Source organism: Melanostigma gelatinosum (assembly GCF_949748355.1).
Source record: "Melanostigma gelatinosum genome assembly, chromosome: 8".
Taxonomy (NCBI): Eukaryota; Metazoa; Chordata; class Actinopteri; order Perciformes; family Zoarcidae; genus Melanostigma; species Melanostigma gelatinosum.
The window spans coordinates 15,855,006-15,875,853 of record NC_136641.1 but is presented as its reverse complement, the minus strand read 5'-3'; the positions used below and the strand labels follow the sequence as shown (position 1 = coordinate 15,875,853).

General features: G+C 41.2%; 1 protein-coding gene across 1 annotated transcript; it reads left to right on the top strand.

Moving 5' to 3' along the window:
• Nucleotides 1-8,824: 8,824 nt before the first annotated feature.
• On the top strand, nucleotides 8,825-10,527 carry LOC306780823 (uncharacterized protein). Its single transcript, XM_079273320.1, has 4 exons — nucleotides 8,825-9,113; nucleotides 9,229-9,390; nucleotides 9,486-9,575; nucleotides 9,859-10,527. The coding sequence occupies exons 1-4, from the start codon at nucleotides 8,958-8,960 to the stop codon at nucleotides 9,991-9,993; spliced, it is 543 nt and encodes a 180-aa protein (XP_079129446.1). The 5' UTR covers nucleotides 8,825-8,957; the 3' UTR covers nucleotides 9,994-10,527.
• The last annotated feature ends 10,321 nt before the right edge of the window (nucleotides 10,528-20,848 follow it).

Genomic DNA, 20,848 nt, shown 5'->3' with positions numbered 1-20,848 from the left:
GGAAGAGAGGGATAATGTTTGTGAAACAAGAGAGACAACAGAGCGTGAGACGGAGGGATACGAGAGTTGTTGTCCATGACCTCCTCTCCTTATTTGCAGAGCAACAGTCAATTCAAAAGGCCTACGGATGTTTTAATATGTCCCACCTGTTTCCACACACACACACACACACACACACACACACACACACACACACACACACACACACACAGTGAGGAAATGCAAAAACACATGCAAAGACATATCTCCAAACAACATATCTTACTCTCTTCTTTAATCCATTTCACTCCACACACTGTACACTGAAAAAACAATGCAGATGCACACACAGTATATCTCTTGCTCAAGCGCACTCTCCGGCGCACACACACACACACACACACACACACACAGAGAAGCGCACACAAACACACGTACACGTCCAAGGTTAATAGTAGCTGTCATGGGCAGGGTGAGCAGTAATGGAACACACAAATGCCCCGAGGGGGAAAGCAGTCTGTGGATAGACAGAACGTGGGAATGATGGGGAGAAGGACTAAGAGGAGGAGGAGAGGATGAAGGTAGGGGAGAGGAGAGGAGGTGTAAAAGTAGGGAAGAACGAGGTGGAGGGGGAAACTATTCCCGTGAATCAATTACCCCCCCATGCAAATGAGGAGATTATTTATCCTCCATTAGCACTGAATTATTCACACTCTCCCTGCATTTGTGTGTATTCGTGTGCGTTTGGACCGCTGATTATAGGAGGAGGAGGAGGGGACGAACCTGCACGGGAAAACTGTGTAGAAAATCAAATTGAACAACAAGCTATTTCACATCTTCCATCAGCCATGCTTGTTCCTCATTAGTTAAACACTTTTAAATCAATATGCCACCCCCTCTCTCAATTCCCATCGCAGTGATCTCCATTTTGTTTCGTCACCTCTATTTTTTGCGTGCCGTCGCTGTCCGTGGGGACTTCTGCATCACTACACGAGGCAGAACGACAACATCACGCAAGGCAGTTATGTGCGTCTCTATTGTCTATTGTCTATTGTCCTTTCAAGCTCCCTTTTAAGGCAAGATGGCAGCAAAGATTAAATAAAAACAACAGGATTTCATTCATCGCATCTGCCTAATTATAGCATATCGGGTGTAGAATTCTGCAGGTGGTTGTGCATATGTTCGAGTTGCGTATAGGCAAGGACTCTAACATTATAACTGTGTGGGTCTACAGATGTTCTGTAGGAGGATGAGGCAGCAGATGAGCAGCTGTGTACAGGCAACCAAGAGGGAGATATGTGCGTTTAAAACAGATCAAATTTACGTATATACAGTATCGTCACTGGTATACTTCATTTGCACACATTTTTAAATCAAAAATGGAAAATAAGTGACATCCCTCCTCGGCAAAATCTCCAATTCACAATTCAGGGTCAGGGCTGCAAAGTGTGGGCAAAGATTGAGCGTTAATAACTGTTGGTGTGACTACGGTGCCTAACAATGACTCTGGTTCAGAGGAGGTAAGAAGATACAGTACACTCTCAAATGATTTGGTACTGTGCCCATAGCTTTCAAGTTAACCACACTTTTTTTTATTTATAGCTTCCATTTAGGGTTAGGCTCTTGCCAGTCAATGCATGTGCATAAACCTGCATGTGTCTGTTTGTATCAACATCTGTTCGGTTAGTCACAACTGTCCCTCTGAAGTAATCTGTCACTACCGCATGCTGCTCTGCTTCTCCTTTGAACAGCTACAAACACTCACCCAATGCCAATTTAACTCCCGATCATTATCACTTCCACAGGCCTGTGAGGGCACACAACTAAAGGGTTATAAGGGTCAAATAATGAACATGATAATGACACACTTGATAAAATATTCTTTTCATCAAAAAATAGGTGGGGGGGGGGCACACAGAAAGAGAGCGAGAGCGAGAGCGAGAGCGAGAGCGAGAGAGCGAGAGAGAGAGAGAGAGAGAGAGAGAGAGAGAGGGAGAGAGAGAAAGCGAGAGAGAGAGAGAGCGAGAGAGAGAGCGAGAGAGAGCGAGAGAGAGAGCGCAAAACAGAGCTATTGAGGAAGCAGTGGATAGAGAGGAGCTGAATCAGGAGGTTCTGTCTTCCAGGCATCACAGGTAAATATTTCACTGTATCCTGAACATCAGACGCTGTGCCTTTGATATTCAAAATGAAAAGCATGCCCCTCAACCCAAATCAAAAAGAAACAAAAGCACAGAATGAGGCCAGCAACACCCCCAGCAAACAACTTTCTTCAATCACCATATTTTATCACCAAAAATGCACTGGCTTTCACTCTTCTTCTCTCCTCAGGTGCAGAAATAATAATAATATGCCGGAAAATGATAATGCCAAAATTTGGTCCAACTCTGACCCTTACCTTGATTGTGATGGAACGGACTGCGGGTGGAGTCTTTGATTGTAGTTAAATAATTTTTTTTTTTTTTGTAGACATAATAATAATGATGTATATATAAATTGCTTTTGTATTTGAAGAATATTAAACCCAATGTATCTACAATACATCACAACAACACGGCTTCATAGAAAGTAGAGCGTCTCCATATATGACTCTGATTTATTCTTCTTTAACTCGTCATTGGCGACAGCTCATAGTCGTCCTTTTTGGTGCTTTGTTTTGTCCACCTCCATGAAGCAAGTGTTTGAATATTTTGCCAGTTTAAGTATTTCTGCTTTCACAACAGAGGGCTTCAACCCAAGTCTCTAAAAGCAAAACAATCAAGGGAAAATGCTCTGCAGTGGTATCCAAATATCTGAATGCTCTCAAAACTGTATCAAAACATTAATTATACCAGCGACTGCTCCGACAAGTCTTCCTGACAGTGGCCAACAGGCAAACTGTTACTTTAATAATGGCGATGTGCTTGAAGTCATCGCAGAGGGAGCCAACGTTATTTTCAGCCAAGTAAGCCAAAGAACAACCATCAGCACTTTAAAAACACCACGCACACGTCTGATGAAGCCAGACCATCAGCCGAGGCAGAAATTAAACTCTGAATACAATAAATCTGAGATAAACTGAAATACTAAATACTTTCATTGATAATCTATTTATTGTGCTGAATGAATTGAGTATTTTTAGTCTGTACTCAACAAGGGAAGTAGATAAGTATAAGTATGAATACTCCTGACTTGACTTGGAGGACAGGTGTAGCCTGAAGCAGTGTCTGTGCAAAGCACAATATACATTTTAAGTTTTAAAGTGCAAGTATGGTCCAAAGCCAAACTCTTGCAATGGGGATATTTCCCTCGAGTCTGGTTCTATTGCTGAGAAATGTGATCCTAAACGTTTATAAAAAATATCACAGCAGTGAAGAAGGAAGTTAACTTGCCCTGCCTGGGAACATAACAGTAGCACCGATACAACCCAGTCACGATTGTAAGGTGGACGTGTTGCATGTTTTGCCCAACCGGTCCAGTGGCCTCAGGACATGAGTGAATGGTTCAGCACACAATTTGAGAATCAATTCTGTCGAAAAATCGTGACACCAAGACTCGAATCGAAGAATCGACTCATGAACATTGACAAAGATTCCCATCCCGACGAAACACATGCTACATTAGCTGCCATTAAAATGTAGCAGTCGGCTACTTTGCCTCATCGCATCGTATGCTGCCCTCACTGGAGTCTAAAGAAAACTAAGAGCAACAAAATGCCCCGAGTTATACAATTACCGTGATGTCAAATGAGAATCAGAGTTGGAGACGATGTTAACATGAATCTCAAGAGTAACTCGTCACCTAAACGTCATTGTGATCTGTGCTATGGCATTGAATGGGCTAGCACGCGTGAACACATACACAGTCCCAGACAAGCACGCACAACTCTGACTTCAGTAAGTAAACAGACCTAACAGGGAACCAGGGACCTGATCTAAAGTGAGGGTGAACTGAGGAAGCATTTGCTTGTGCGGCAGGAGAGCTGTTAGCATGTGCTCATCTCTATAGCTCATCGTGCTCCGCTAGGCCACAGTGGAAATACACTCCTCCCTCTCCTGCATCATTATCGTAGGACTTTACGGGCCACTGGGGCACGGTGAGCTGACTGCATTGGTAGAGAATCTTAACTCGCTCCATTAAATGGAGGATTTTTCTGTAGATGCAGGTGTTACCAAACTTTCGCTGTGACAAGGAAATACTCTCTGCAGAGGTAAATCAGAGGCCGATAGTTGGCAGAGTATTGTAGCTTTGGGGAATAAACAGGAAGAAGAATGAAACTGCTTTTAACACAGCATGAATATAATTATAATCCTTTTGTAAAACCACCAGGACACTGAGCTCACGGCTTCCTCAGACTACAGTAAAGAGCACTACAGTGTGGTATTTCAGCTGGAAACATGACCAGCGGGGCTCATTGGGAATGTCATGGAAACGGAGCAGGAGTAGCGTTACGGGTCTTTGCTTTTAGAGAAGACTTTGTCTGCTTGTCGTTTCAGAATGCAAAGTGGTAATAGATGTAAGAAAGGAAAGGATTAAAAAGCCTTGCATGGCAACATTAGTCGAAACAAGGCTTTCCAGGGTCTCAGGCTGGAACTGTAGGTCACAGCCAGGCCGAGCACACAGATTACTATGCAGCCATGTAGCGAAGCAGCAGAAGTCTGTAACAAACAGCTCTTTTTCCACATGGCTGCTCCGCCTGTCAGGGAGGCTGGAAAAAGGCTCGCTCCGCTTATCTCTTTCGCAGCAGCCTGCTCAAAGACACAGCCGTCCGGTGAAAAGCGCGCAGTTCACTCGACCAGAGGTCTCCAAAGTCACATGCAAGGGGCCTCCGGGGGGTCCGCGGCACACGGGAATTATTTAATTTCACGCTTTTTTTCACATGCTGGAGGTCAGCACAATGAGAGAACGCATAAGAACCGGGGATGGGGATCACAGGGTAACTCACGATGTGATGCTATCACAATATGCAGACGTTGTTAATGCTACAATGCTGTAGTGCAAGAATATAATTTATGGAAAACACAACTTATAACACACACTGGCTATATCCTCCACACTGATCTCTTATCTGATGAGAGTCCTCCCAAGGAAACAGCAGCATCATGTCATTAGGAAGTGACGCAGTTATAGAGCAACACTGTGTGTTTCCAATACCCATAGTACCACACTGTTTAATATGCCCATAAAGATTGGCAAATGACGATATCCGGCCAATAATGGTCACAGTCAGTCTGGAGGGAAATGACAAACCACTTTGGGCTTCCCCTTCTCTCATTTGCTTTCTTCCTGCCACTTCATTTGTTGACTTGCATGTTAATATCTTACTTCCTTCACTTCAATATTCTACGAAGAGAAGTATTGGGAGCCGCCATTGCTAAGTCCTTTCCTCCCCTCCATAATGCTCCCGTAACCCTACATAACCCTGCAGCTTGACAGAGAGAGAGCAGGAAATCCTCCCTGGGCTTACCCTGAGCCCACAGACTTTCACCCTCCTCTAAACCGGCTCAGACAGAGGTCTTTATTACGGAGGAGGACGGGGAGCAGAGTGAATGAAGAGGTGGAGATGACATCTCTTTGACCTGAGCTGATTGTACAGCTTTTAAGAACCTCTGTTGTGTCAATGAACAAGATGCTACCCGTACTAGCCCGAGCACGAAACTGATACCTCGTAAATTAAATAAATGTTCTCTGTTGCTATATTCTTTATGTGATCACCTCGTAAGGTTGCATTTTCACAAAAGTATATATGGAGGCTTTGGATTTTCATCCAGCAGATGGTATCAGTAAATCATTGCAAAGTGACTGCAATAAGGCGTGAGGAGAGATAAGTGGAGTTTCAGCAGTGACGAAGAGACAGTTTCTGCTTCCTCTTTCAGTCTCTTCGTCTAATATCCGGCAACGCTCGTCAACACTGGTCCCTCTTAAGACCAGAGCAACGGTGTAAACAGGAGGGGTGTTTTAGAAAGATAATTAATCAGGTGTATTAAATGTGCACTTGTTCAGTCTGCACCTCTTGTACATGGACATCATTCTCAGCACACTGCAAATAGAGGGAAGGAAATGTGTGTGTGTGTGTGTGTGTGTGTGTGTGTGTGTGTGTGTGTGTGTGTGTGTGTGTGTGTGTGTGTGTGTGTGTGTGTGTGTGTGTGTGTGCAAAAAAGTAGCAAGGTCTTGATGAAAAAGAAGGTTTGATTGTATAGAAGTCTGTGTGAAAATGACACTACCCCTCACTTAATGTGTTACCTTAGTAAGTTCAAGTCTTCTTCAGTGCAGCATGATGTTCATTTAGCAAATGATGCTCCCATTTAGAGTAAAGCAGACGCTACAGCAGGTTATGCTTCAGGGCGTGGCTACCTTGTGATTGACAGGTTGCCACCACAGCGTTCCCTTAGTGTGTTTTCAATCCACGATCGTCGCCTAAACAATTCGTATTAAGCGTTTGGTTGTACACTGTAAAACAGCACAGCCCTGTTTAGTTATGTCCACTTACTTCTTCTCTTTAACTCAAAGAGCTCTGACACATTTTACATTTTGAACTCAGCTGTTCAAGTTCTTGAAAGGTAAACTTACAGTAATTCATTGTGTTGACTTTTTGAGATTTTGAAGTTTTGATTGAACTTGTGATTTTAAGTTATCAGTAAAAAAAAAAAAAAAAAGAGACAGAAGGCGGGAGTGGGGAATGAAAAAAAACATTTGCTGCAATGTTTGAGTTTTAGGGAAACTTTCTTTTTTAAACCATGGCCAGGTTGAAGCTTTTACATAATCTACTGGTTAAACACTGCAGATAAGTCACATACTTAAATTCCAATAAAAATATCGGCATTTTGTGGTAAACAAGAAAGGACTATTGCCACCGGCGGAGGGGCACTATATACCTGACAACGGCCAATGACTCGAGGCGGAGGAAGAGTACGTTACTTTCTGCCTGCAACAAGAAGAGCGGACAGAACAGAGCGCAGTGTGGATTTTTTTCGCTGGGCTTCAGCACACAGAGGTGAGTTTAAATTATGACTTTGAGTATTTTTCCTAATTAATATCATGTGTAACGTTAGTAATGTAACACAGTTGTGTAGGTCGGGCTTTTTAAAGGCTAAATGTGTGGTCTTGATGTTTAGCTAGTTTAACAGTTTCCCCGGTCTGTTTTGCCCGCGAACTTTTAAAATGATAAATGGTGGACCTATTTAATCTGTAGTGCTTTTAATAAAACGTATTTAATGTAGAAGTATAAACTATTGGTTAATTCTTAATGTGACCGCAATATTATTTTTTATTCATTATTATATGTGCCACTGAAGTTTTTCGCTGAACACCTCCACCCCCCCAAGTGAAAAACGAGCTAGCTAGCTAGCTAACATTAGTCAGCAAGTTTGCTAGCCTCCACTAACGTTACTGTCTTAAAGTAGCTCATGCCTGCTGGATTCACATTGAATGGCTGAGTCGCTGCCTATGCTTTGCTCCTCGTTATATTATATTTTAATGCCAGTAACGTTACTTAACGTTATATTAATGCGGAGCATGCTGCTCATTAGGAACGCAACTGCATTCAGAGCAAAGACTGGAAAGCGGACATTTTGACCGACCCTCCCTCTCTCGCTCCCTCTCTCGCTCTCTCTGCTGTGTGTGTGTGTGTGTGCGCGCGCACGTGCATGTTTGTACGAGAGTATGCTGAACTCCGCGGACAGCAGAGTAGAAACTGCACAGAGATGAAGAGACGGACTTTTAGTTATAGTTTACTCCTGTCGTAGAGTAAAAACATTAATTTAAAATGACAACAAATCCTCCAGTAGAGACGATATGAATTATTCAGACACGTGTATTTGACCGCTCCCCTCTGCAGTCAACTCGCTTCATCACTGGTATGTTTACACAGACAAACGGAGCTGGCAAATGGTTGAATTAACTATGTCGAACGTCAATTGTAGGTTAAACGCAAATAGTTGAGCCTTGTTCAGTGAAGGGTCGCCAAACAGTTTACATTTTGTTACAACCAGCCCCTCCTATTACCAGCAGTGTGTCTCCACATCAGCAGACATGATCAGTGAGGCCATAGTGCTGTTAGCCAGTTTAATGTTAACTGTTGAAAAGTACAACTTTATGTAGTTTGTTTTTGTAATGTTTAGACTTGACATACATAATGATATATATTATGCAGGTTAGGGCCTGGCACTAAATGGTCTACAAACAAGTTGATACTAACAATTAAACAATAAATTATATACGTATTATTCTAGTAATCTTTGACAGGTTGGAGGGTTTCAGAGACTTCCTTTACTCATTCCTGAGACTTGCGCTGTTGAATTGGATTATATTGAGAGGCGGTTCTCGTACTCTCTACAAGTAAATGTAATACATTTCAACATCACAATCTATTGTCTCACTTATAACAAAACAAAGCTAAAACTGAATATTTTAACCATCATCAAGTTTGAAACTCTTGCAGGGCTATTATTATACTGCACACGATTTAGCTAACTCAATAAACTGAATAAGTGTATTTAAAAATTAAATGTATGAATCGGTTTATCCTTTTTTTCTAATCTCGAGGATGTTTGCTTCAAAATCACTTGATCCCTGTTTTTGTTTTAAGTATTTTGAAATTGTAAAGATTGATAATTTAATCATAAAGGAAATAAATGTTGTATTTGTGTTGAATACATATATTTGCTTTTTTCACTAAACATGCAATTCATTTATTTTTTTCTGTTTACAGATATCATCAAGAATGTCCAGTTCATGACGTGGAAATGTAAGTTTTGTGCATTCTCCTCCAATGGACAAGGAAAAATAATCCAGCATTATAAACAGCATCATGGACATCATCGTAGGTGTTTAGGCTTTGGCTGTATTTATGATGAATGTTTGAAGACATTTCAAAACCAAGCTGAACTTAAAAGACATTTTAAGGAACATCTGAAAGAAGGTCAAAAAAGGGAGAGATCCATTTCTTGCCAGAGCCACCTGAGGGACAAACTGCCAGTAAATCTGAGAAGGATCGCGAGACCATGCTTCTAGAAGTGCAGAAGAAAGAACCAGATTCACAGCTTCTGGATTATCTGATGATTGCAACATTCTCGCAAAGAAGAAGTGAAATCATTGGTAACGAGCCACTCATCTCTGCAGTCATGGACAGATGGCCTGCATTGTTTAGTGAAAGACAGGTAATGTTTTGCCAACTGAGTATAGCATATAAATCCTGTATTTTCATTTCAATACTGCTCTTATTTTCCCTCACTCATACATATTTCTCTGCATTTTGTCATCTGTCTGTTTCAGCTGAGTGCCGAGTTCAGTAGGATTGTCGCTAAAGACCTGCTGGAGTCATTCCTGGATGGACTCGATGCCTTGGTGCCAAGTCTTCTAGAGCTGTACAAAGCAGGTGTTTCATCGAGTAGGAGATTGCGTCTGAGCGGTGTGCTGCAGTGTCTGCAAAAGGAGGTATGTACTGTGTTGAAAACAAGTTTGTTATTGTGTATTAAAATTAGGATTATAGCTTTGGTGTCACATTAATCTACTCTTGCCTGTTCTTTTAGGACACAAACCAAAACCGAAGAACAGCCGCCTTGCTTGGTCTTCCATGCTATCTTTCAGAGGATTCCACCGACATAATCCGGATGTGTGACGTAAGAAACTGTATTTACACCTTTACTACACTCAATTTTTGTAATGTGACAATGGTAACATTTTTCATGTTCATTAGTTATTACCATACCCTTCAGCGCTCTCCCTGTCTATTACTATTGGTTGAGCTGGTAATGGTAGCTTTACTGCAGCAGAGCTGATGATATTATAAGTCTTCAAATTATTGGAAAAAATAAATAAATTATAGTCTATTAATTAGAGTGGCAGTTATGTTTTAAATTTGGTGATGTCGGTTAAGATTTGAATGTCTTTATACATCTTCAGGCCCATGGAGAAAACCTTGACGTGATCATGAAAGGAATGCAGGTTGGACTGTTGATTGGACACGAAGGCACTCTGCATGATGCATTTCCTTTGGAAGTCTTCAATGTGGCTGTGGTAACTTTCGCGATACACTAACTTTTATAACGAAAACACAAAAAAAATCTTAAGAATTGTTTTATAAAGTTCCCAGTATCCCACATTTTACCTCTGCATCTCTTCTCTCATTCCCCCTTTCTCAAAGTATGCGATTAAGTCATGCCCTTTTTCTGTGTTTGTATTGAGATTTTATGACACTATTAATTATCTCACATTTTGCCTCATAGTACCTTACCTCAACACTTCTAGTTGTCAACATAAGTTATATGTTAATATTATGTGTTGAACATGACTGTATTGATGTTATGGCCTGTTTAAGGTACTAGTATGCAACATTTTTGTGGATGATTTTATGAACCTCTTTTAATTATCTCACAGTTGTATTGTGACAAATGTGAGATAGTTAAAAGAGGTCCATAAAATGTCCACAACCCCATTCTCTCAGATTGCCTCCACTTGTATGTGGTAACATTGTTTTAAACACAGCTATTTAGTGTCTGCATGTGTGAGATGTACTTAAACACAATGTTCAAGCTTGTGTATCTTTTCATCAAATAAATGCTATATTTTTAAATCGGCAGTAAGAATTATGGGTGATTTCATTTTTTTTATTTTCTGACAAAGCAAACTTGCAGTTAACTTTTATATGTAAGTTGAAACCAATTTAGAATTTAAATCCTCTTAACTTGAAATGGCAAGTTGTATGCACATGGTTAAGTTATTTTAACTTGAAACTGTGAGCTACAATAATGCAGAAATGCGTGTTGGTTTCACTAGGTAAGGAAAGTTTTCTTGACCTGATAATGTAAAACAATTCTTTGTTTTAACTCTCTGTATCAAGTTCAAACAACAAGTGAAAAAAAGTTCAATCAACTGACAACTTGAACAGTAATGGTGAGACAACTAGAACATTGCAGTTAAATCAACTTGATTAACTTTAATTTCTGAGTTGAATCAAAAGCAGTCTTCAAGTTAAGTTAACTCACATTTTCAAGGCAGCAGGTGAACTTTCGTTTGCAAGTTTAACTGACTTGAAATGTCTTACAGTGTACTTACGCCCTAAAACCCAGAACTTGAGGCTTCAGAATGGCAATCCACTCACCATTGAGTGACGTCCCGGTGACAATATCCACTTCTTACACAGTCTATGATGAGGTAGACCAAGCTTGTCATTTAAAAACGCTGTGCTTCAGCCTTTACTGTCCCACTGACGAGTGAATTCATTGGTATAGGAGAAGATTCAATTTGTACTTTGCTGTCTTTAAAAATGCATTTGTGGCTTATCAATACCTCCGCAGAAGTAACAAAGGGAGGAATAGTATTAGATTAGCATTGTGTTGGCAGATATACGTGTATTCTTTATAGAGCACAATCAGGGTTTCCCCCATGTAAGTGTTTAGCGTTAGCAGTAAGCCCCCTTGAGCCTTCAGCATCTTGTCACATGATTAACTTAATTAGCAGAAGACAGCGTAACAAAAGTAAAACTATAATGTTTTTTGTCGTTTTGAATAGTTAAGATGGTAGTGGAAGTGGCCTTGGTTTTAGGAAAATTGGTCTCTGCAGACAGTCGTGGCAAACTGATGAACATCAGCGTTACTGTTGCGACAAATCAAACAAAAACAGAGAAAAACATAATGGAGTCTTCTGTATTTCATAAACATTAAACTTGTTCTGACCTGATTCATGTTCAATTTGTATTCCTCACATTTGACAAATCTAAAGACATCTCAAGCAACACATACCCATGTTCCAGCACAATACCCTGTTTTCTTTTAAAAAGCCAACTCAAAACCAAGAGGAGATGTCAGCAATCCTTCCGTTACACAAATCATCTTCTCGTGAGAAAGCCCAACAACTGCTCAGAATGAGGAGCGGTTTGTGATGGAGAACGGAGCAGCAATAAAGTGAGAGCTGAGCGAGCTCGTGTAATCACTGCTGGCATCACTTTTTTGGACCAGATCTCTTATGCCTCTGCCGGATTCCTCGGCACGGATGTGATCAGCAGAGAGATAAATGTTATTCTCAGTACGCATTGACACACATGCGAGCCCGTGAATCAGCACACGCAATCTCATGCATACACATACACACAAACAGAATCACAGTTTGATGATAATCCTGAGTGCATATGAAAGGGCACGCGAGCGGTAGTATGGAAAATAGGCATGAGGGTAGAGGGAGAGGGAAGAAAAGAGAGGAGGGGAGAAAGTAGGGGGAGTGATGGAGTGAGAGCGAGAGGAAGGAGCCCGGCTTTATTTAATCTCAGCAGAAGTGTCGATAGAGCAGAGAGTTCAGCAAGCCGGATCGGTGGTTAAGCCATGAGTTTCACTTTAACTGTTCAGCTCTTCTGGCAGAGCAGAGTGTGTGTTTGTGTTTGTTTGTGTGTGTGTGTGTGTGTGTGTGTGTGTGTGTGTGTGTGTGTGTGTGTGTGTGTGTGTGTGTGTGTGTGCGTGTGTGTGTGTGTGTGTGTGTGTGGGTGTGTGTGTGGGTGAAAGACTGTGTTGAAGAAATTAAACAGAGTGCAAAGAAGCAAGAACAGGGTGGTGCTGGAAGAAATGTATTTAATCAAGTCAGAACAAAGGAGTTGTGTAATTTTCCCCTGAGGGCAGTGAGAACACTCGCTGCCTCTGAAAGAGAATAGTCAACTTATGCAATAAAACACTATTGTACTGAAAAATAGACACATTTTCCCGATCACCTGACAGTATTTATTTTCTTCCTTTTTGTTGTTTTTTCCTCTTCTTTTTGTCTATTCTATGTAGCCGTTATTGTGTTAAACACCATAATAGCTCGACAAAATGTTACAAATGTTCACTTCACTTCATTTGTATTTTTTGCTGCTGTAACGAACAAATGTCCCCTTGCAGGATGAATAAAGTATATATCGATCTATCGGTCGGTCGGTCGGTCGGTCGGTCGGTCTATCTATCGGCATTTTGTAATAATCTGCTGCATTTTGTAATAAACAGTTTAAGCACAATATTTAATACATTTCCCCACATTCTTAAATAAATAATAACATTTGCAATGATTATTTAAAAATGTAGGTTTTTTTACGAGAATTTAATAATACAGTTATGTTTAATAACCGACCACAACAGATGTCTTCATCTTGATGTGCAGTAGTTTGGGGCCAATGAAAGATAATCTGGTCGACTGGAATAATTATATCTTCTGATGTTCATTTTGAGTCATGAAATAAACACTGTTGTTAAAATAGCATTACAAGTTGTATGAATGATCACATGCATGTTGGTTGGTGATACATAACGCATGTCTTATTACATGTTAATGAAAACGCAGCTCCCAACGTGTTGTTACACAGCCTATTATCGAGTCCCATTTTAACAGAGAAATGTTGGAAAACAGAAAGTTGGAGCTGAATTTCAGTCATCATAAAGGCAAATAACGGCATCATAAGATGGCAACAGTAACGGCAGTATTTACATTCACAGCGAGACACAAAAGGAAGTGAATTACAAAGTTAAGTATGGACCAGTGTTAAGCAAAGATGTAATGTTAGGTGACAATTGATCAAGCTTTATGTATAGGACACAGCCGTGAGCGTTGTAATCATTCACAGTAATTAAGAGCTCAATTATAAACTCAATCGATAAGTCAATGGTGGCAAATATAATGGATGCCTTAAAGTGAGGCAGAGCATAATGATTTTCCAACCCTGCAGCGCTGATGCAACGATAACTATTAATCTGACCTCCATCTTTGTTGTTGACAGCTCAGCGTTGCAGTCGGACAGAAGTGAAGAGCCATTTACCTCCCGAGTGTTGGACGTTTCCAACTGGAGCAGAAATGTTATTCTATTTAGAAGTAAATCTTTCATCAAGTCAAATGTTTTAAAATCCTGTGACCCTCTCAATATCAAGACAGTGGAGAAATGTAAATGACTGTAATCTGCACTCTCTGGTCCATAGATTAATAACATCATGCAGTTTATTGTATTTGCATTAAGTACCAATTTAAAGCTAATGAGAGCATTTGGATCTTGATCCAATCTGCGCAACTAAATGTCAGCCCCAGATCACGCTCCCACTTCACGGAACTATAAGAAGAAGCATCCGAGTACAGCAGGAGAACCTAAATCTCTGAGATTACTCCCCTGCCAGATTTGGCTGAGACCAAAGCCATTTCCTATTCTGATCCCGTTCTTCCTTCAGATCTGTGTTGTTTTAATACATTTGTTTTAAGTCTACATGCAAGCCACAGTACTTCAAATGAAAACAGAGTTTTTACATTTGAATTCAAACATGAAGAAACAAGGAAACTTGTACAAGTTGTTTTCTTGTTTTGTGCTCTTATTGTACATGAAAAATACATTCTCCATTTCATTGACTGATTTCAGTTCAATATTATGTATATATATATATATAGGGTATATATATGCCCTATATATATATATCGGGTAAAGAGGGACATTATCCTTCCACCGGGAGGGAAAAAAAGTCATAGAGCTTCCTGCAGCTGCATCTGACGAGGTTCAGACATTTTGTTTACGCATGCCAGCCAATGCGTCTCACAGGAGTGCAGACTGACCTTTTCTAAACTCCTCTGCAGATTAGATCACCTCACAACAGCAGTAGATGGTGTGTGTGTGTGTGTGTGTGTGTGTGTGTGTGTGTGTGTGTGTGTGTGTGTGTGTGTGTGTGTGTGTGTGTGTGTGTGTGTGTGTGTGTGTGTGTGCCTAAATCTAAATATTAGACAGAGTGAAAGGCAGAGACAGTGGTAAACAAAAAGAACAGTTAAAGTGACAACTTCTCGCGGTGCATTACATCCTATTATCTGTGTGCTTTCTATATGTAACTGACGCTAAAGGCCCAAATATACTCTCAGGTCGACAATGTGTTCTCGACCACGTCAAAAGTTACTGCGTTTTCAACTGCAGTATACGGACATCACAGGGAAGTGGAAGTAGATATCAAGAGATCGATGAGCCGACAATAAAAATACTGCATATACAGGTAATGCGCAATGTAGCTTCATTTACTGTATTGAGCACTTCAGTATTTCTTTCACTGCCATTGTTCAAGAAACTTTGTGACTGCCAACAAAGGAGTGAGCGGTGTAGTTCAGAAGTAAACACACTTAGTCTGAAGGAGCTTTTAACTGTGTGAGATATTATACAGCAGACCTCGCCTTCAGACAATGGGACTGACACCGGATCTGTTATGAGACATTTACAAGTAAATGATCACCATCAATAAGTAGAGCAACTTTTATGAACACAGGCTGGTTTGTAATTTCCTCTCGAATATATATTCAATATTGCTGTGAAAATATATTCTTCAAACAACTGCATTTATTTTAAGTTGCAGGCTCAAAACGACATTTTACAAGATTACATTTGAACACATCATGGTAATGTTATAATTCACCTTCACTTTGTTTTTGCTGAATAGAGCTTGAACGCATCATCGTCAATGAACGAGGTGGGAGGCGGGACTACACTGAGCACATGTACAATGTTTTACAGAGTCAAATGTTTGTCAACTAACCAATACAAAAATTGGCAAATGAATATAGGTCATAAAAATGGTTGTTAGCTGCAACCACAATATGCGTGATTATTCATAAAATCAATATGTTATCTTCTATCAAGACCTTTCCTGTCCAGCAGCGCTGTGTGTGTCAGTACGTCTCACAGCAGTAGCATCCTTTTATTTGTTCTATGAGTGGGAGAGAGGGAGAAGAAGAGGCAGTGAAAGATATTCAAAGAAAACAGGAGAGAGGCCAAAGCAGGGTGAGATGCTTAGAGAAGTACTTTAGCCATGAGGGACACTGGATGTTGACCTGACAAGCATTCTCTATTCCTCACCGCACTGTCTCTCTTTTCTCATTTTACAAACTTATTCCTTCTCCTACCTTCTCTGCCTCCATATATTCTTACTTTTGCATTCACCGACATGTGAACACAAACGCGCCCTCTCTCCTCTTGCTCAATTCCATTGAAAAGAACCATCTAAGGCCCCGACGTCGCCTTTGAAGAGCTCTCAAAGAGGTGGGGCAAAAGATTATGACTCCATGCAGAAAATTAAAACTCAATTCTCTACATTAAGTTTGTCAGTGTTGTAAGAGTAGCGTCGCTCAATTGGAGAATAGCAGAGCTGTATGTTCCTTATGGCTGAACCAAGCGGAGATACTGTATGTGTGCGTTGTCTTTACGGGCTGATTCATCTTTGTATTTTAAAGACCCAGTGTGTAGCACGTCAGTGGATCTATTACCAGAAAGATAACAGAATAAACCAAACTATGTTTTCAACAGTGTAGAATCACCGAAAACTAAGAATCGTTTCATTTTTCACCATTACAAGTAATTAAAAGTAGGAAGTAGTCGCACAGTGCGAAAAATCTAAAAATGGATCGATGCATCGAGATGTATTAATAATCTCTTTAGGATCGCATCATAACCCTCTGAATATGAATGAAATGATGAGGTGCTTAGAGATTCACACCGCTAACGTTCACTATATTCAGCCACTCACAGCCGCTCTCTTTCCCAACTGTCTCCACCGTTCACTGTCTCTGTACAGCTTTCATTGGAACACCGTGTGTTACATTATTGAATGGCTGCCCTGTTGGTAAAAGTCAAATGCTGCTGAATACAAAATAGATACCAATACGGAGTGTTTCTTTCCTAATTAACAGCCTCCTACGGGTCCTATATTGTTCTGTACTGACCGATAGATTAATTGATGAATAAAAGAAATGGCTTTGCCCCAAGGAAGGAATAACGTTGCAGAATAACATCTTTAACAGGATGTAAAAGCAACAGAGAAGCTCACTGATGGCCACCTGGGTGGATGTGAGTCTACCCAGCGGTCATGCCTGCCGAGTGATCCGTTTAACAGAGGCAATAAGCTTCCTTCAGCCTCTATAGTGAACATGAATGTGCTTTTCATTCTCAGTCAATTTTGCCTGACATAATACCAGGAAAAGTTTCCACTCTGTACACAATTTTGCTCTTTTGTTGCTCACAGTACATGAATGTGTTTTGTATAATATTACTCCAGTTAGCTTAAGCTCCAAATATGATTTAATTATCAACATGCCAGCCTTGCTGTTGTTCTACACAATAGTTTACCCTTTGAATATGTCAAAAAAAATCAACCTTGCTCTGGAAAGAAGTCCATTTTACGCCATTTAATATTCACATTCTGAAATATATTGGCATGCGAAGGAGTCACACAAGACGAAAACCGCAGTGTGAAAAGGCCTGAGGGCAGCAAAGAGAGCAGAGCGTTTCCCCAGCAATCCCTTCACACGATCATGCATGTGCACTGTGAGTTAGCCGTGCTATTGGAGCTGGATTAAGGATATCTGCCGCAGTGTATTAATGCAAACCAAACCCTTCTTGCTGGTGCTTTCAATTAAAAAAGCCTTTCACCAGTGACAGTAAAACAGCTACAGTAAGTGCAGCTGCTGTTCTAACTAGTCCTCATCAACATATGGACATCAGTTCTACTTTAAGTGGATCAGTTTATTGCATGGGAGTAAAGGTAAAAGAAGATGCAGAGGATGAGTTAGATGGAACCTCCAAGTCACAGAGACAATAAGCTCCACCTTTTCACAATATGGCATGGTGCACATACCACATACGGCTGAAACAATTGGTTGATTCATATTTTGTTCAATTAAAATAAACTGAATGAGCAACAAAAAGTTATTTAATCAAGCAAAAATGGCAAATATATTGAATATTGTGGGTTTTGGTCAAAACATTTGATTTGTGATGGGCATTATTATATATATTAAATCAATACAGAATACTCAGAATTCCTTCAACAAATTCCAGGTTTTCACTTCTTCTCATGTGTATAAAAGTTAATACAAAGACAGAGACAGTGGAAGAAGTTACTCAAGCAATTGCAACCAGTACTTTTGTCAAGGGATGGACCCTGAATCTAAACGAGGGCATTGCAGGTGAGTACGTGGATCGGGAAACTGTTGAAGGCCAAAACTAAAAGAAAACACTGAACCTTGGAAAACCACCTGAGACAAAACCATATTGAACCATGTCCTCTTCATTTCAGCGTCAGAGTAGAACAAGGAATGTTCTACCTAAACCACTGCTTTAACACTCACGCCATCACGGCTTACACTTTGTCTGCTGAATCATTTAGAACGGCCTCATTTAGCGCACATCTTCTCCCCAGCCACTGTGTCTCCGGTGTAATAAGAGTTCGATGTAAACAAACTTCCCAGGTTTACAGGGTGAAATATGGTAAGTTAGGCCCAGGGTGGCTTGACAAAACACAGAGGCAGCGGGCCCTGTGGGTGTGTGTTAGACTCCAGCCCAATCTAAATTGAAAATACATAAATGAAGGGGAAAATAAATATACAGTGATTAGAGTTTATTAAAATGCACAGTGGTGTACTGGGATGGGTTTGGGCACGAAAGAACAAGAGCAGAAGCAATTAAATAGCTTTTTCAGATGTTTTTGTGGGCGATATTCCGGCACAAGTGAGTGGAGTGCATAACACCTTGAGCTATTTCACAGACTGTGCTCCAAGCATGTTTCACAGCTGATTGAAGGCTGCTAAATGCACAGCACAGAGCACGGAATGGGGGAATTAGGTGCATTATATCAAGTCTACTTGCAGGGCAATTCATACATTTGTGGTAGAATCTTCCTGCATAAATGGTTGGAGGGGAATACCTAATGAATGTGAAATTACAAAGCGATCATTCTCAAAAGAGAAAGTAGTGGATCTTGACCGAAACACCTCACATTGATTGTGCAAGCACACATGTGAACACACACATGCAGACACGTATTTTCACACTGTGCATATTATAGAGTTGTTTACATACACATGAATTTATGCAGGGTTATGAATTTACTCCATCTCTACGGGCACACAGTCAGGTACATGCTGGAAATAACAAGCATGAAGACACAGTGCAAAATAAATAAATAAAATGAAGTCTACCTGAAGGCCTTTACACACCGGGTGCGTTTTCGAAAATTCGATGTGTTTTTTCAAACCTTTGTTGTTATCCTGAATACTTTCACATAGAACCCGCGGCTCTATGTGAGCATGAGGTTCTTCAGCCCCTCTGTCGCAGCTCCCTGAGGCTACATCCACACCAATACATTTTCGTTTTAAACCAACAACGATGCCGCTCCCTCTGCCATCTTTTGGGGGGGTTTCCACGACGGACGACATTGCCGTAGACCAGCCCCGGATCTTGCAAGCAGATGCCAAGTCGCTTCCCCTCATGCTATGAAATCGGACCAATAGTAGCCATAGCCATCACGTGGGGCCGCGGATGGGCCAGCAAGTCCATTCCTTAAACTCCTGACAACCAGCAGTCGGTTACCCAATCATCAAATGACGCTGCGACACCCGTCCGCCAAGGGCGCGTCCTCGATGCAGCTCACGTCTGGGCCACCGCAATGCCATGGCTTCTCGTTTCCCATTCCAGAAGTTCAGCCCTCCCGCAGACACCCGTCCAACATCGGTTCGGCATATCCAACGCCGTCTTTAGACCCACAAATCCTCACTCGATCTTGCCGACCAGCGCACAGGCTTATTTTGGGGGTTCTGCAAGGCCCGGGAGCTGCAGTGGATCCGCAGCTAAGCCTCCCCCAAACCGCACCAGGCCAAATCTCCATCAACCATTCCTCAACACTCCAAACAACCGACGAAGGCTCGCTCCGGCCGAGGTGGGGGCCTAAGCTCGTGAACTTATTTTGCTTTTCAAAACAACGAGGACAGATCCAGCACCTGAGAAATGGATATATAGTTTCAATAAATAATTATATATATATTTATGTGTGTGTTTTATATTATACAGAATATTATTATATGATATATATATTATTATATTATATATGATTATATTATACTGAATTGCCTGTGAGGGTGACAAAAATAAGATTTCCTGACGTGTTTGTCAAAGTGTTATTTACTGCTTTTTTTCGTGTTGGAAAAAAGGTAAAATATTTAACTGCAAAGTAGTAATGCGTGTTTGATACCTTAATGTGTTTGCATTGAATCATACTGGGATGTTTGCTGAAATGGATTGGATGTGGCACAGCCCTACCGATAACATTTTCCACCAGCCGCCACTGCTTTGAAGTTGAAATCGAAAGCTTATTTCGATCGATCTTTTGTGTAGAATCTAAATTGTGACACCCCTAGTGATGAGACAGCCGCACAACAAACACAATGTGTGTTTCTATTCTACTCAATTGTGGGCACCCATTAATACTGACCAATGCTGCGAATGCAACGCTCCCAAGGGAAGGGCCTCCAACAGTGGGGGCAAAAGCAGGGCAAAATCCCCCATGGGGAAACCACGCACACACACACACACACGCGCTCAAGTAGAACAGATCAATTCACACAGAAACACACTGCAGGCTCCATGAAGATCATACTGAATTAGATTAACTTGCTTAACTTTGTTTACATCTATTTATCTCTGCAATGCCACATCATTCTTACATGAATAATCCGTCATCGTCTCTGTGGCTGTCGGTCTTCGGTTGCCCCCATCTATCAGGTAACACAGTGTGCAGACAGCTGTCCTGGGTGTGAGCTACATCCTGTCATCATAATGTCGGAGACGGATGGGCCGAGAGCTTACGTCCTGTAGAATGGCAGAAACTGTCATGACACTAAACCTTCCACATAACAGCGCCTACTGTTGACGTTTGGCGTCATTGCGTTGTGTCTTTTTTCCCTCTTTAGCCATCAATCCCATGCTACACACACACACACTGTAGGCAGACTGTGGAACACCAGTACGATGTCGGTGAGGCTGTCAGTGAGGCTGTCGTGGGACAGATCGACCTCAAAGCGGACAACGTGTTCATCCGTCTGAGGTGCACACCAGCGCTGGCCCCAAGGTCTCCCACATATATTGAGCAGC

What these genes read in the sequence shown, in the direction of transcription:
- LOC306780823 (XM_079273320.1), top strand. Translation starts at nt 8,958, where the DNA reads ATGCTTCTAGAAGTGCAGAAGAAAGAACCAGATTCACAGCTTCTGGAT. An exon ending in TGCAGTGTCTGCAAAAGGAG is followed by an intron (nt 9,391 to 9,485) that starts GTATGTACTGTG and finishes CTGTTCTTTTAG; the next exon opens with GACACAAACCAAAACCGAAG. An exon ending in ACATAATCCGGATGTGTGAC is followed by an intron (nt 9,576 to 9,858) that starts GTAAGAAACTGT and finishes ATACATCTTCAG; the next exon opens with GCCCATGGAGAAAACCTTGA.